Source organism: Aulostomus chinensis, chromosome 5, assembly GCF_037954235.1.
Source record: "Aulostomus chinensis isolate RoL2024-O1b breed Wild chromosome 5, RoL_Achi_v1.0, whole genome shotgun sequence".
Lineage (NCBI taxonomy): Eukaryota > Metazoa > Chordata > Actinopteri > Syngnathiformes > Aulostomidae > Aulostomus > Aulostomus chinensis.
Window position 1 is genome coordinate 26,737,667 of NC_141324.1, and position 17,224 is coordinate 26,754,890.

At 42.2% G+C, this 17,224-nt stretch overlaps 1 protein-coding gene across 2 annotated transcripts in view; it reads right to left on the reverse strand.

Annotated features, from left to right (window-relative positions):
- Positions 1-820: 820 nt before the first annotated feature.
- Positions 821-17,224, reverse strand: part of ankrd12 (ankyrin repeat domain 12) — a 35,557-nt gene continuing 19,153 nt past the window's right edge. Inside the window, exons 3-13 of one of the 2 annotated variants that reach the window (XM_086204285.1) lie at positions 16,252-16,402; positions 14,549-14,620; positions 14,037-14,177; positions 12,654-12,857; positions 12,143-12,285; positions 11,315-11,462; positions 6,749-11,157; positions 5,940-6,038; positions 5,358-5,501; positions 5,172-5,267; positions 821-2,153 (exon numbers count right to left, since the gene is read on the reverse strand). In XM_086204285.1, coding sequence (XP_086060411.1) covers positions 1,968-2,153; positions 5,172-5,267; positions 5,358-5,501; positions 5,940-6,038; positions 6,749-11,157; positions 11,315-11,462; positions 12,143-12,285; positions 12,654-12,857; positions 14,037-14,177; positions 14,549-14,620; positions 16,252-16,402 — 5,793 coding nt within the window. In that variant the 3' untranslated portion in view covers positions 821-1,967. The remainder of the gene's footprint in view (positions 2,154-5,171; positions 5,268-5,357; positions 5,502-5,939; positions 6,039-6,748; positions 11,158-11,314; positions 11,463-12,142; positions 12,286-12,653; positions 12,858-14,036; positions 14,178-14,548; positions 14,621-16,251; positions 16,403-17,224) is intronic. The other variant, XM_086204287.1, reaches the window with a different exon arrangement.

Below are 17,224 nucleotides of genomic sequence, written 5' to 3' on the forward strand. Positions count from 1 at the left end.
ATATATATATACATATATATACATGAGGTCACGTCACAAGATCCTTTAATCTCGTTACTGAAACAAGTTTGTGACATTAAACATGTAAAATAATTATTTCTCAGTGATAGTCTCACCATATAAATGTTTTTTTTTAAATATTGGTAGGAATACAGTCAATTAATCTTAGTACACAGTTTCAGTTGTAAAATACAACCACAAAGTCGTTGTTTTAGGAAGTAGCTCGACACAGGTGCACTTTACTGTTTTATTTTCTGATTGTTTCAGACAAAATAAAATAAAATCATCATTTGAAATGGAAAATTGAGTACATTTCTCTCCCTCTAAAAAAAAAAAGAGACTTTGAAGGTTCTTGGCAAAAGAAAACTCAGTTTTCAGTACAAAACTTTTTTTTTTTTTCTCACTGCGCTTTCATCAGTTTTGAAAAGTCCTGCGGTTGCATTGCCTGGACTGGTTGTGCAGTGTGTACAGCGACATCTACTGGCTGAGGACCTTACTGCAGCAAGAGAAACGTCAGCGAAAACCATTTACTTAAAAGGCTGCAGTTATAAATTTGACTCATACATAATGCATCTCAAATTTAACTTCTTTCCTTGATAATTTTGTCGGTAAATGTCAGGGAAAATATAGAAAATGTCCCTTGTAGTTCCAGATGTCTAATAGCATTTGTACCAACATAAAAAATCCACCCCCCCCCCAAAAAAATCCCTTTTCAAATCTGCAAAAAAATGTTATGAGCAAAAATTCCAAGCCATTGCATTAATTAGCACAAGCAGTGCCTGTAGCTTTCTGTTAATATCAAAATCACACCGTGACAGAGTTTAGTTTCACAACAAATAAAATTTATTCAATTATATATTACAAATATTTACAAGTAATGTAACAAGTAAATATTAAAATAGACATTTTTTTAGAACTATCGTTCAAAAGGCATTATGTTGAAAAAATAGGTTTTGTTGTGATCTCACATTGAAACTGTAAAAGTATGTTTTGTTTTTTGTTTTTTTGTTTTTTTCTCCTTGGAAGCCACAACAGACTTTAATGTGCGCGAGACACAATGGACAACACATGAGGAGTGAGGCTGCGATAGAGGACAGTTACACAAGGGCGCAAAGGTAGCCGGAACACTTCAGTAAACCTCACAATTAAGTCCACAGTACAGCTTTTTTTTTTTTCTCTCTCTCTCTCACTCTCTTTTTTTTTTTTTTTTTTTAAGGAAAAAAGTACAAACGATGCAACGCATGCACAGCATTTAATTGCCAAAGTCAAAAAACACCAGCTGTGGCCTGGAACTGCAGATGAGGAAGGAAGAAACCGTAAAAACAAAAACACAACAAAAGCCAACACATGCTTAAGAGTTTAAGCCAACAACAACAAGACGATCACGGACGAAGAGGACACTCGATATAAAAACCAACTTTGGTCCATTAAAACATGAGACGGAACGAGTTTACAATCAAAATATCTATTATTTCTTGTTTTTACAAGTTTAAAACAATAATTACATGGCTATTTACAAATGCACAATTTTTATGTATAAAATAAGTTAAAAAATTAAGAGCACAGTCTGTACACAATGTATGAACACTCAAAACAATTGAAATCTTTCAGCTGTGTGACCCTGCTTGATGAGGAGCAGTAACAGGTGGTTGTCATCCACACGTTGCCTGACCCGCCCGCCATTTGGTCTCTGCACTCTAGGCTTCATTTGTGGCCTGGACCCCCTTTCAACCCCCCCCCCCCCCCGGTCAGAACTCAGACACTCCTCCCTCCCTGACCTGTTGGTGGGCGTGTCTGTTTACACCGATCTCTTCAGTTAAACAGTCTCCCGTCTAAGTGCTCTCCTGTATTGCTGCCACATTCTAAGTGCTTCACATTTTTCCTTCCTTCTCCTCACGTGTGAGCCCCCCCACCCGCCATGTCCATGTTGCAACCGCCGCTGTGGCGAAGCACATCTGACCTACAGCTCATATAGGGGTGAGGTCAAAGTCATCATTGACCTCCACCAGTGGGATGTAGAACTCTGGGATCTCAAAGATGCTGGTGGACTTGTAAGTGGCCGGGTCCAGCTCCTGAAGTTTGAGCTGCCACTCTAGTCGCTGTACGGCGTTGAGAGCCGCCGCCTCGTGCTGCTGCCGCATCAGGAGGCACGTCTGACAAAGGAAACAGACCTCATTACTTCATCCATGAAGACATTTAGACTCAAACAGATAAAAAACAAACCAGACACCGCACACTGATCATTTACTCCCCTGTAAAAACACCTGCAGGATCTGGACAGCTACGTTGACACGCCTTCGCCGGATGTTGCAGCGTATTCTGAATGCGTCTCGAGCATGATGCAACCTTCTCATACACACTCTTAACCGTTCATGACCAGGTTCAGAAGTGCGCCACCTTTATACGACCACGTCAACCGCTAACAAGAAGTGCAACTCATCTGACTTCCAGAAATACACGGTGTTCCGAGTAATTAAACATCTTCATGAGGAAAGAAAACAGTAGAATAACTCTGTTTCATGAGCGCACATCAGGACAGAGTGTGTCAGAGAGTCTTTTTCCTGAAAGGATGGAAACTCGCACTGCTTTGCCAGTATTCTTCCGAAAATGACTGAATTCCAAACTTGATAATGATCATTTCAACAGCGTGTTCGGGTTGGATTATTGGAATTTGGCCCTCTCTCTGATCAAGACATGTGGGACCTGCTGCTATTAGTCAGGTTTAGACGTGTATACAGAATATTTGGAACGTGTGCCAGCCTTGCGTCACACGGGCTCTCGACTGTTTACAGCCAGATGCGCAAACGCGCTAGCTTAATGCTTCCACGTACGCTCATCTGAGTTCCAAAATACGGTCAAAGTTCTTAGAAGTTAAACACGTCATAAGGAAATAAGCAAACAGCAGAGGAACGTTTGTCTCTTCGTTTCCTTTCATGAATGCACGAGTTTTCTCAAAGTTTCATACTTTAACCGGGCTGGAGGGAAACGACATACAACTTTTGTTCCACCTTTAGTCTTCCGACAGCCTAGCAGGTTGGACTTTAGTCAGCTGCATGTAACCAGGATCATTAGAGTAATATTAGTTTTCCTTAGCAATGTAAACTGCTTAGTCAGAATATTTTTGGAATAAGAGCCAAAAAAACAAAACAGAATAGTGGGATATTGAGTGCAGGTTAATGTAGTTGCCAACTACTATCACCCAATAATATCTATGTTGCGTCCTCCTTCTGTTATTCACCGTCTTCTGAACGGAAATGGACCGCCGTCACACGACAGCGATCAGGATGTGGTTAATTAAACTAAATAAATCTGTGGTTCGTGTTCAACACTTGTCTCCAGACTGCAGTGTTTACATTTTTAGCACAAGTAGTCAGGGAGAGAGAGAGAAAACAGTTGTCTTGCCAGAACCTTCGTTTTTGTGCACAGAAGTTTTTCGCCCCCCCCCCCCCCCCCCCCGAAGTTATGCTGTTTTCAGTCAACACTGTTGTCAAAGTAGGCGAGAAAGCCGATGAGATCCCGCTAAGACGTCTGCCAACTTTACTCAACAAGCTGTTGTGGCATTTAAATATGCGCTTTTGTGTTTTGTCGGACTTCCAAACCTTCCTCTTACAGAATCAGAAATGACTGAACGGTTAATCCATAATTGCGGGTCGTTTCCCGCTGCCACGCTCACTGCATCGGTCGAGCTCATTTGCAGATGAATCGCGTTCTTGGCATCAGTGATGTGTTATTATATAAAGCAAACTTGTTATTAATTACTCCAGTACTTTTCTGGTGAATTAGAAACAACCAATTTAAGTTTGTGAAAAACAAAGTGGTAGCATCTTTTTTTTTTTCTTACACCATATTTGGTAATGAGACAACAGGTGTAAAGACGTAGTCCGTTAATTGGCTTAACAGGCAAACAAGCTCTGGGAGATTCCAGTAAACATCTCAGCCTCTGATTAGGGTTTCACAGATTCCTGCCAATAAACCTACAATATAAAGCAGAATCACATCTCGTCTCAACTCCTAATTTTTTATAAGTATATATTGTGCTTATTTATCTGATTCAGAAGGAAACGCATAATATGAAGGTGCAACAGGAAGTGAACACTTGTTTTTGGCTTCATGACCCTCAACATGCCCTCTCTTATATGTTACTGATTGGTGTGTGTGTGTGTGTGTGTGTGTGTGTGTGGCCGGGCAGCAGGGGTTTTTTCCCATGTTGTCTTGGCCTTTGCAGCGTCGTCATATAGTGGTTTGTGGCGGAGTTTAATGTAGGTGATTATATGTATTTTTGTGGTGTTGCCCTACACTACCACTGCTTTGGTAAAACTGCCTACAACCTACATAATTTGGACTTTCATCGTCTTGTCTCGGTCCAGAAAGTTCCCCACAACCGAATGACAAACCTTTTAATGGTTCCGGCTCAGTGAGGTTGGTTAGATTCGTCATCTCGTTTTCACCACCATCAGCTGGGTGGTTTTATTTGTCCTGATGCAACTGATTTCTCGCTCACGCTGGGTTTTATTTTCATTTTGGTTGCCGTTGCGCTGCGTGACGTGGTTTAGCTGTGTCATATGGATATGGGGAGAGAAGGAACGCTTGTTTGGACGCAGCTGAAACAATCGGGGGTTTACATGAACAGTTGCAGCGTATTTTACAGGACTACTCTTATTTTCCCAGTAAACATCAAGGAAGGAAGAATCAATTTATTCTCCCAAGTATGTCTGCTTACTGCAGTAGGTGGAGGTATGTCCTTCAACTTCACCTTTTGTTTCACATCTGAGGTTCAAAGAATATTAAAGAAAAACTCACAACTCTCAGCTATTTCTCATGTCACCTAAATGTACGCACACTGAGCACAGACTCTAATTTTTTTTATTTTTTAATCATGTAGCCCTCATGTTTGCTGAAACCTGATTTAAGAGCATTTTCGAGTTAATTTAGCCTCTATGATGCAACCTTGGTTTTCAGGAAACGGAAGCCAGGCTTAGGGGAGGGACAATGACGCATAAATAAATAATCGCTCTGGTTTCTCATCAGCCTTGGGTTCTTTCAGGAAGTAATCAAACCTGCAATAATACAGAGCTTCCAGCAAACAAAACAACACGATTTCATCTTTACACATGACTTTGAATTCACTGGCTGAAGACTTCTAATTCAAATACGAGCAACAATCACCTCACCTTCAGTTTATCAAACTTGTCATCAACATCTTGTAACCAGGACATAAACTGTCTGGCGTTGAATCGGTCTCTCACGGATGTTTTGCCATCATCATTCTGTAAATCACAAACACAATAACCGATAAGTCACCTTATTTCCACACATTCACTTCCCCCACCATGACTACTGATAAACTTCTCACTGACCTGAACGTCTTGAGGCATGTTGTACACTTCAGCGTCCAACAAAACTGTGCAGGCACTGAAAGGGAGCGTCTGATTGGCTAGTGTTCTTGCTGCCCTGTAATGGACTCGTAAAACTTCCTGCTCATTTGAAACAATCAGCTTTTCCTGTGGGGAGGCACGAAAATCACATCAGTATTAGAAGTTCAAACCGAGCTGCTAACTTGGAACAAGATAAAAAAAAAAAGAAAAGTATCTGTATCATGCACAAGTATGCAGTTGACAGTTTGTAAACAGATCTTTTTGGACAATTTTGCTATTGTTAGTTGTTGGTGGCCATTAGCTTGCATTTATGTAGCTGGCTCTTTCTTCAACTTTCAGGAGACAATTCAGTAATGCAGAGCATCTTTGTGACGCCAATACACCTACTTGGTAGTATTTGAAAAGCAAAATACACTTTTTAGGTGTATCGTCACAAAATTAAGAGATTTTATGGAGTTATTTTTTCTTTACAATTAGTTCCTTTTTGTTTCTGCAAGTGGCATTAAAAATGTTCAGATGTCCAAACTAAACATTAAAGCTAATTAAAACTAATTATTCCAGTACCCTTTCGATGCTGTGCTGCAGCCGGAGTTTCATGCGAACAACCTCTTGCTGTTTGAACATCTCCTTCAGCTGCTCAGTTAATGATGGAGGTGGAGTTATCTGTGTAAGAGCACAGAAGGGAGACAGACAGTTTACAACACTATCAGTCACAGAGAAGCATCTCCACTGGAAGTTGGTTCTACATATTTACAATGTGTGAGACGCTCTAATACAGGAACGCACAACCTGATTCAGGAACTAAAAAGGCTAAAAATATAAGATGAAAATCAAGCCTGGGAAAATCAAAATGACCAAAAATACTCCCCAGTATCAATGTCCTGGAGTGCAAATCCAAAAATACATTACTTACAGAGTCACGCTGAATAACGGCAACATGATATCTCTAATGCATGTTACTCCGCGGTGGTTTGGTGCAGTCACTTTTTCATACTAAAATAGATAGCTCAAATTCAGATGTGAGTGAACAATATGGAGTGAGAGCGGAAATTCACACACACAAAAATGCTATAACCAAAGTCTGAACCAACCGGCCAAAATAGTTACAGCTGTAAAAACCTCAAGTCGGCTCTATAATGATGGCTGTATAATTTGTATGGTCTTCATCCATCAGATGAATTGTTGCTCTACTAAAAATGTTCCTCTAAAAGCCTGAGGAAATGTGAGTTGGCATAATTTCAGGATTAAATATCTGCAGTTCTACAAAAAAAAAAAAAAAAAAAAAAATCCAGAGAAAAGACTGACACATTTCTATCTATTCCTAAGAATCCTTCAACTCTGCTAAAAACTGAAATGAAAAGTGAGAAACTCACTGTTGGAATACACAGCTTGCTAAGTGGATTCCCATCTAAGAGGTAGGATCCGTTGAAGGTCACATATTCGTCATAATACTGTGGAGGCTGGGGCGTGACACTGCACAACACTTTACGCTTCTCTTCAATCTTCTTCCTGATGTGCAGGAACTCGTAGTAGGGGTTAGCCCTCTCTGTCTGGTAGGGTTGAATCTCCTCCAGCTTAACAGAGGCCACAATAGCGGCTAGTGACTGCTGACCTCTCTCCTTCTCCGGCTGAGTAGTAGAGCAGGCCTGGGAGGTTGACACCTTTGGCATCTTCCTCTTTCGTGGATGGGGCACATGCATGTCCACGTCGTCGTCTGCAGAGCGAATCTTGAGTTTGGCCCCAGAAGAATCAGACTCCAGGTCTCCGGATTGTGGAGAGGAGCTCCCTGAGGCACCGCTGCTTACATCGGTCTGACCTGCCGGCTGGATGGAGCTTAGACTCTGTTCCTCTCCAGATGAAGACGCCTCCGGTTTCTCGTCAGCAGGAGCCACTTCCATCGGCTCAGAGTTGGACTCTGCTTTCAACTCAGAGGGGGTCTCTGCACCCGGGTTGTCTTCAAATGAGGAACTCTCCGTTGTAGCAGCAGCACTATTGTTCTCCGTGTGTTGTGGGACATCATTCATCTCTTCAGTCTTGTGTTCAGGGCTCGCATACAACATTTCGTCCTTCTCCATCTGAGCTTCAACACACGGACTGGCAGTGTCACTGGAAGGTCTTGATTTCTTACAGTCATGGTTAATTACATCCATATCCTCCTGAGAACATTTGGACTCTGTGCTTGGTTTGCTACAGCCTGATTCCACTACAGTAGAGCTTGATATGTGTGTGCTGGTAGACGGTGTAGGACTTTCCATCCCCTCCGTTCTGAAGCCTTCAGAAATGTTTTCCATGCCTTCTTGTTCTGCTCCATCAGCATTCTCCGGCGTCTCGTTATGGTCAGAAACCTGCGTTGCACTTGACTCCGTCTGCTGCAAAGTTTCCAAACCAGAAGATGAGAGAGGTTCCCTTTGCTGGAGGGTTTTTGTGTTTGTGAGCACTGATGGTTCAGCAGGGAGAGAAGAAGCTGTAGGTGTTGAAGGTGGATCAGAATCCTTGTTGGTGTTCTCGTTTTGTGCAGTTGTAGTCTCCAGAGACGGGGCGTCCTTTGCAACAGGATCAGAGGAGGAAAGAGCTTTCTGCTCTGTTGACCCTGGTGGAGGACCACTACCTGCTGAGAGGCCAGACTGAGGAAGCATGAGATTTTTACTCAGAGGCTCTTTGTTTAACGTTTGTGGTGTTGAGCAGCCAGGAGTGCCCCCTTCACTCTCTGGGACTGAATCAGAGACTGAATTCATACATTGTTGCCCAGTGACGCTCTCCTCTCTTTCTGCAGAGGTCTCTCTTGTTCTCAGCTCTTCTCCTGTGGTCGCAGTCAAGTTGGGTTTTGGCAGATTTTCAAGAGCTCTGGCGTCAGTTGATGACATGGTGTCCTCGTCCAAAATGGCCCTGAGGTAAGGAGATTCATGTCTGCCGGACAACACTGTCCTATTTGTTTGTTGCACATCTGGAAGACTGTTGCAATCTTTATCATGAACAGATGGCAGTCTGGTGGCTTGAATGACAAGGGAAGACTGGAGGAATGCAGGCTGCATGTCTGAGGCTTCCAGGTTCATGTCGGAGTCGTATTCCATGTGTCTGGGTGTTAATGTTGTGGCCTGACAGGAATCCTCTGAGCTGGCGACAGAGACCAAGGACACAGACCGGGACATGAGGCCACAGCGGTCACTCTCTGGCCGAGGCGATCTGGTTAGACAGTTTTCAACAGCTGACATGACCTTGGCGCTGATAGAGGGCAGGCATTTTCCGTCCAGGGACACCGTTCTGGGGCTGGAGCTGTCCTTCAGGTGTTTATCTCGGCAATGGACATCTGAGGCTTCCGAGCTTTTTGAGCGCATGAGCTCCTTGCTTAAGCACGTTTCACTCTTTGTTCTGTCTTTAGGCTTGGATTTCCCCGGGTCTACCAGGGGTCGCTGTTTAAGCCTTTCCCGCTCTTTCTGTTTGATCTTCTCCAAGTGCTTTCGATGCCATTGCTCAATTTCCTGGTCTTTCAGACTGAGCATGCGCTCAAAGCTGGTCTGCATCAAGTCGTCATTCACAAGCCTTTTTTCTTTGGGCTTGGTGTCTCGTGTTACAGGGGAGGCTTTTAATTTGGCCTTGTCTGCATCTGTTTCAGTGGGTTTGGCCTTGCTGTTCTTGGCCTGCTGGGAGCGGTCTTTGTGCCTGTCCTTATCCTTGTGTCTATCTGAATCTCTGTCCCTGTCTCTCCGGTCACGATCTTTCTCCGGTGTTCTCACAACTTCCTCCTTTGATTTAGTAGATAAGGACTTGCTGCTCTCAGACAGATAGCTCTTCTTCTCTTCTAAAAGCAATTTTAGATTTGAACTAGAGGAAAGGGTTACATCTTTTATTTTATCTCTCTTTTTCCTATCGCAGTCCTTTTCTTTAGAACGGTCAGATTTACTATGATCTGTGGTCTTTTCAAGAGGCTTTCCTTTCTTATCAGAGTTTGTGCGATCCTTTTCTCTGTGATCCCCAACACTGTAATCTCTGTCCTGCCTCTCCCTATCAGACCGCTTGTCTAACTTCTCTTTATTTTTCCTGCTGTCTTCGTGCTTTTTTGTTGTGGATAAAGACTTCAGTTTCTCATTCTCTTTGTAGTTTTTATCTCCTGGCGAGTGGGATGAAATGGCTCCTGTTCTCTCTTTTTCCTTCCAACGATCCACTGAATTCTGCGGTTCGGCTTTGTCAGAGTGCTCCGTTTTAACCTTTTTTTCCTTGTCAATATGCCTTTTCTCCATTTTTTCAGACTCCTTCTCTTTTCCTGGGAGTCTCTTGTCAGTTTTCTCGCGTGAGCCTTTTTCAGAGAGCTCCAGCTGTTCTTGATCAGCTGTGAGCCCACTTATGGGTTTCTCTTCTGTCTCTTCTTTCATGCTGTTGCTCTGCAGCGGCTCGTCTGGAATCCGCCCTGAGCCGTCCACTCTCTCGTCACGCTCACACGGCTTTAAATCCTTTACCTTCTCTTCTTTACCAGCAGTCTCCTTCCTCTCTTTTTTCACGGCCTTGTCCTTTTCTCGCTCCTCTCTCTGCCTCTTTTCTTTGCTGCCGGAGTATTTCTCCTTTGCATTTTTGTCATCCTTGAAAGGGGAGGAATCAGAGATCTTCAAACTGTTGTCCTCACCTTCTTTTTTTACTGGCTGAAGTTCATCAGTCTCATCACTTTTGAAAAAATTTTCTTTCCAGAACTCTCTGTCAAACTCCAAATTCCTGTGGCCATCTCTCCTGGCCTCCTTCTGCTTGTGACGACTCCGCTCTGCCTCATATTCTCTCCGGTGTTTGTCCTTCTCCTTGTGTTTAAGTTTATGTTTCTTCACTACTTTGCCATCTAAGTCAGTCTTCCGTAAGGCACCTTCAGTGCTGTCTATACTGTTACCAAGGTTACTGTCCTTGTAAGGGCTCGAACGACCATCGTCCCCTTCTATATTACAGTCTTTTTGTTGATGTTTACTCTTCTCCTTGTGCTTACAACCTTTGGTGCTGGAGCCTTCAGTGCAGTAGTCTGCATCTGTGTAGTGGTTGTATTTGATACCATCCACCTGACAGGGGCTGTCACTGATAGAAACGCACATCTTCGTATTTTCCTGTTTGAGTGGTGTCTGTTTATCCGTTAGGCTGTGGTTCAGTTTGGGAGATTTGATAGATGACAAGTGGAAGAGGTGGACGGATGAGTCATCTTTAGGACTGAAAGACATCTTGAAGGAGTCTTCCTCCCTACCCTTATCTGTGCTCTCAGACACAGTTGCGAGTGAGAGGACCAATGTTTTACTGTTCTCTTTCCCATCCTCTTGGTTTTCCTTGTTTTTATTCAGGCTTTTGTTCTTCCTCTTGACTTTGCCTTTATCTTTTTGCTCAGCATTTTCCTTCTTAGACCTCGTGTCTACCTTGAGGCTCTCTGAGCTCTGGGAACAGGTAGGAGAGTTCCTTTTCTCTGAAAGGCTCTCCATTTCATCGCTGGATGTATCCGAACTGCAGTGGACACGAGAAGTCTTTTGCTTTTTGGATTTGGAAGAGGAATCTCCCTTGCCACTTTGCTTTGCTGCCACATTATTCCTATCTTTGTCTTCTTTCTCCCTCTGCCGCAGTTCCCTCCGGAGGATGTGCCTGTCATTTAGAGCTTTGCTGAGATCCTCCTCTTCTTCCTCATCCTTGAACTCATACTCATCCAGCCCTGGCACAGACGATGATGATTTTGTGGCTAGTTTGCCTTCCAAGTCCTTTTCAGCATCAGAGTCTTCCATGTTGTCATCCACGCTTGATGGATTTACAGATGGTGGATCTTCAGACTCTGCAAATAAGATAGGGAGCTATTTAGCATTACAAATTATATACAGAACAAATGACCAACCTGTTTTAAAAGATATTATTCTGAAGATCCAGTTACAATAGTATTTTAATGCATGAACAGAAGCAGGAGTCACATAAACAGCGAATTCTCCCTTCACCTGAGGAGCTGTCATCTTGGTCTGAAAGTGGCACCTCTCCCTTTAATAGCTGTTCTAGTTCCTGAGAGTCTGCCACGTCCACTGGGCGCTCCCCGCGCTTGTTGGCCTGGAAGGCATTACCACCATGGCGTAGTAGCAGCTTCACAATCTATGTTTAACACAAGATTTGATCATGGAAAAAAAAGTTTTGAGACTATTCGGGTTTAAACAGACATTCAGCATTCATTAAAATACAAATTTAACAGTGAACATGCTCCATGAACACAGACTGTTCATTTATCAACAGGTTTCAATTGGAGCCCTGGCATCACCATATTTGTGTTTTGGGGTCAGAAGTGATAATACTCAGACAAGAGGGTAGAGTGTCGTGAATACACATTCAGGACTTCTATCTGACAGATGGACGATCACAAGGTAGCTACGCCTTGAAGCAGGACTGGCTGACTTAAAAGTGGTGCAACATTTTAAGGCTTTAACAATTTAAAATATACTCTTAATAATTTCAAATTTTTTCATAGATGCATACACTCGGAAAGACTGCAGGATTCAAACATGCCTGAATTGTTTTCTTTTTTAAAAAGGCCAACAAGACCATCAGGCAGCAGATTCACCACCTAGAACTTAGCCTGTGTTTGATGTCGCTTTTGCCACAAAATCCTATGAAACAAATTAAAAATCAGGCATAAAATACCTCATTTCATGACATCCTAAAACTAACTAAGTGCATTATTCTTTCACTCATTCAACAATCACTACCATCAAATGACTTGTCTACATAAACCTATTTTATAAATCATAAACATTCATATTATGACAGAAAAATCTTACATCTTTATGCCCGCTGCTGGAAGCATCATGGAGTGGTGTGTCATCGTCCAGACCCTGTGTGTTCACTTCTGCACCTGCTGCTATTAAGACCTTGGCAACATCGTAATAACCAAGATTACAGGCTTCGTGAAGAGGAGTCCAACCTGGCAAGGACAAAAAAAAAACAAAACAACAACACATCAATCTTACAAGAGCTTTCAGAAGTTACACAACGCTGCTTTGCCTAACAGCCCTTTTCCTGGCTTTGGGTGACATGAAACACCTGGTGTTATGTTGGGAGATCATGCACTCAAAGAGGGTAATAGCATTACAGGAAAAATAAAGATAAAGAATTTGAAGAATAAGTGGTACAATACAATATAGAAAGGATTATATGCACAATGATGTCATTTTATTATCTTATGAGACATCACCCTTGGAAACAGCAGCTGTTAGTCAGCATTTATGCCATGAATAGCTACCATGAAGACATGCTGAAAGTAGTTAAATGTCCACCTCCCAGGCATCACACCTGCAAAGTCTTTTACGTTGACATCAGCTCCCAGGCTAATGAGCTCCTTAACTTGCTTGGCATCTCCACGAATGGCTGCCATGTGAAGGGGAGTCTCCCCTCGCTCATTCCTCTTGTTGACTTTGTCCTTCTGTCGAGACGAGGCACTGCTGGGGACTTTCTTCTGCACAGGGGTCGTTTGTGAGGGGTGACTGGGAGTTGAGTCTAAACACCGGCAGAGATGGAGGGACTTAAGAGATGCTGAAATCAAAAACTATCCTCTGCACGTACAGACTTTCCTATGACAACCAGTACAGATTTTCAGATTAAAAAAAAGCAAATCAGAAAGCACTGAATTTGAAAAATGGACTCTTGAAAAAAAACTTATAAACAACTCATAGGGCCCCAAAGCCACTATGCTGACCTGACAGTAACAACTAGATTGGCTATTTATCCAGGCAACAAAGTTCACCACAAATTCACAGTGACGATGTTTACATGGACAGCAATATTCTGATATTCACCAGATTATGGCAATACTCTGAATAATTGACTGCCAGTGAGATCACATCAGATTAAAATCACATATTGTGGATGCTGATCTTAGTTGCTTTATTGAAGTGTGTTGTCATTAGAGTATGAAGTCCCTCAGTAGGTTCTTGTGACACATACTCACTCAATATGTTCATTAGAAATGGTCCGGCAAGAGTTATAAACTCAGACCTAATCACAGTTTTCTGCACTACCAACAACAACAACAAAAACACTCAAAATGTACCATGGTCACAACATGACAGGAGATTTCCGGTCAAACGCTGTAGTGACGCAATATGGATGGTGTCCTCTATCATTAGTCAGACTTTGTGTTGTAGCTTGTAAACAGGAATATGAATTGAATATTCTTCAAATATGATGCTTATGTAACACTTTAATCTTCATATTGTCTTATTTAGAACAAGATAAATAGTCATATTACTGCTATCCAGGTAAATGCAGCCATGTGTATTCCATATGGATATATTTTGTTAAGTATTAATCTTTTCAGGTGATGAGAGATGGTTTTTGTTGCCTTCCAACAGTCAGCCGGGAGGAACCCTGTTTCCTTTCTTGAAGCTAAACCACGACTTGAGACTGGTTTCAAGGGAAACTGAAAAACCTTCCCTTCATTGTCTGTGTATTTTGTTTCTCTAATGTGCTCATTTTTAAAACAACTCAGAAAATTCACAATATCTCAACCAAACAACGTCTTCCCTGTTGGGATGCAGCAAATCAGAAAATTGTTTTCTACTCAAGCAAATCTGAAATATTAAAGTACGCTTCTCACAAAGCATGACTCATCCAACAGTAAATATTCTCCGAGCCATCTTGAGGATGTGCTGAAGGTGAGCAGGGAGGCATACAAACCTGGACTGTTAGCAGTCATTTGCATGAGGAGAGCCATCTGTTTGCGTTCGGACAGAGGATACCCAAACAAAAGGTTGGGAGCTTGAGACTTCTTCCCCCCTGCATCCTTTTTCATCTTCTTCTTGTCTGGTCCATCTTTATCTGCAACAAAATAAAATAAAGGTTAGTTTACTTTTCGAACAGTATTTTGTCGCGATCGTGACATTTTCCTCCTTTGCATCTGTTGGGAACACGGAGTAACAGATGACAACGATGGAGTCTGAAAAGGAACAAAAAAAAAGAAAAAAAAGAAAGAAAAGAAAAAAGACAGCATTCTCATAAGGCAGCCAAGTGCGAATAGCAGCCCGCAGGCCCCGTCTCCTTTGTTGGTTGTTACTAAACACAGACATGCGTGAGCTCTAAGGGGGGCAGATGCAGGGTGAAAACACACACACGTGCATGTGTGTATGTGCGTTTACAGCAGCATGGTAGCACTAGTGACGTGACTAGAGGACACGGGCTGCAGCGATTACCTGCGTATATCCTGCAGGGAGGCACTAATCTCTCTCCCCAGGTCTCACTCGACTGGCCTGGGTCTGAGTCATCTACAGTGCAAAGCAGAGAGGATGGGATGGGGAGAGAGGAGGGAGGGGAGGGGTGGGAAAGCACTGCATTAACGCTCACTCTCTCACCCTCCTCATCTCACATGTACTCAAATCAGAGAGGCACAAGGCAGACTCCCAATCCGCACACAGATTATGAGTCATGGCAACACAAGAGACAGGAGAGAAGATCCAATCCGAGGTTGTCAGCAGACTGATTACCTCCCTCTTCCCGACAGCTGCTCAATACACAATCTGAGAGGCATTTAAGGAAAAGACTATTTGGAAGCAATGCCATCCTCTATTCTAGTTTACTTGTATAACCTGTGCATAGCATTATTCTCAGGAGACTTGTGCTGATTGGCAATCAAACTGCATATCAGCCCTTAACAACCTTTTCTATCAAGGGCTATATTAAGCCAATTCTAACTAACATCCTATCTGAACAAAGATGTTAGAAAAATCAATCTCAGGTATTTAGAGATGATTCCTGCGAGCAGCTGTCCACCCACTGTGGCCTGTTAATCAGTGGTACAAGCCAGTTTTACATTCAGAATAACAATCCAGTTTGCCTTCTCTATCATGTGCTCACAAACCCAAATCTAACTCTTGGCTATATAGCAGTTAGGGATAAACTTTTGATGGTGCTAATTGAGATAAGATTAAGACATGCAGCTGGAGGAACCGGTGGAACTGGTGAACCCTCTGGATGAATGAGAGCCTTGAGTCTGGTCTGAAGGTGCAGGCAATCAGACAACATAAAATCGTTCATTTTCTTAAGGGAGTTATGTTTGAAATGGTCACCAGGAAAATAAAATTTTAAATCAGAAACAAAAAAATCTCCAGAAAAGTAATGTTTTATGGATTCTAAATTACACATCTGATTTGTTACAAGCATAAGACCACAACGCTATAGCGGTATTAAAATAATAATCTGTAAATGGTTGATTGATACCTTAGAAAAGGAAGAGAACAAACAAAATCAAAGAACACTGTACTGTGGTGTCGTCATCACGACCAGCCACATCAGCAGGTACTAAAAGTGCAGTTTAAACAGATGTCCTGGTCTCAAAAGTGATCTGGATCAAGACAAGTCAAGCTGATGACATGCAATGGGGAAATGAATGCGATCAGGGCTGGGCAAAATACACCAACATCGACAACAACTCCTCCTCTAACAAAACCTAGATGATGCCAGTAGAAGAGATTACACACGATCATTTCACAATGTCTCCAACATGAAGATGAAACAATGACAATAAAAATTCTCCAGGCAGTCAGTACAATTTGAGACGGACTACAATTCAGTCTCTACCTCTTTGGAGCAGATTTATCACAGAATGTACAATCTCAAATAAAGCCTTTATCACAGCACATTATTAAATCTACTTGTGATCCCATTCCCTCTTTTATGGAATTGTCCCACAACATTCTGGCTGATATCATATTCATCAACACAATAGTCTACGACCTCTTCAAGTCTTTCAGATCCTAGAGCTTCAAAACCTTTGACCTTTAAGTCTCAAAAGAAACTATTCAATAACAAACCACCAGGGGGCAGTGGGGGGACATGGCAATAGGCCAACAGCGTGGCTGTTGGAGGAGGAGCAGGGAGGAGCAGCAACAGTCCTTACCAGTGTCTGAATCTCGCTCCTCTGTCCGGGGCGGACTGGCAGTGAAGGAGAGCTTGCGCTTCATGGAAGACTTGACTTTCCCCTCCTTTCCCAACAATTCACTCCGGTCCAACTTCGGAGTTTTGGTGAAAGGGGACAACTTGTCTTTGCTCTGTCAGAGGTGAGCAGAAAATGAAACATTAGAAAAATCAGGCATATCAAACACAGCATTTTTGAGTTTTGAGGCTGTTGGCCTGTATTAGTCAACAATGCAGCCATAACAGAATAAACCAAGGTGGTCTCATTTCACAATCAACAAAAACAGTGAGCTTAACATGCAGATAGTGTTTCAAATGAAACAAAGCTTGTGCAATAACATGACTAATGCAACAAAGTGCATGTGATTATATTACAGTCTCACTGCAACTATTGCTCGGGTCTAGCAGGTAGCAGGTTTGCCAGCATTACTAACAAAATATTATATTACCAGGGCAGGGTCTTTGACAAGTGAGGATTTAAAAAAAAAAACAAAAAAACAAAACAGGGTGACTACATTTTGTTCTGTTTTTACAGAAAGTAATAAAATGCTGAGGAGGAAGATGTCTTGTTGTGGTTAAGAGTTTTCATGGTGCACAGTTGAAGAATACAGTTAAATGTCAGATTTGATTGCTTCCGTTCAGTTACAATACATCAACTTTTATGGCCAACAGGCTCCTAAGTGCTCACATTGTGTTGTCAAAATATAGAGCAAAGATTCTGAACCGGACTGCCAAGGCATAGAAAAGATTCTGCAGATCTAAAAGTGTATTTTTGTCTCGATAACCTCTCAACGTTATCATTGAAGTTGAAAAGAGCAGTGTTTGAACGTAGACGAAATGTGCTTGTAGTGAGCCATAATGGATCCTTTTAACCAAATTATACAAAGACAAATTATATCATAGTCTATTCAAAGTCTGCTCAAAGTAAATGAGAAAAAAAGTCTCTCTCTCTCATA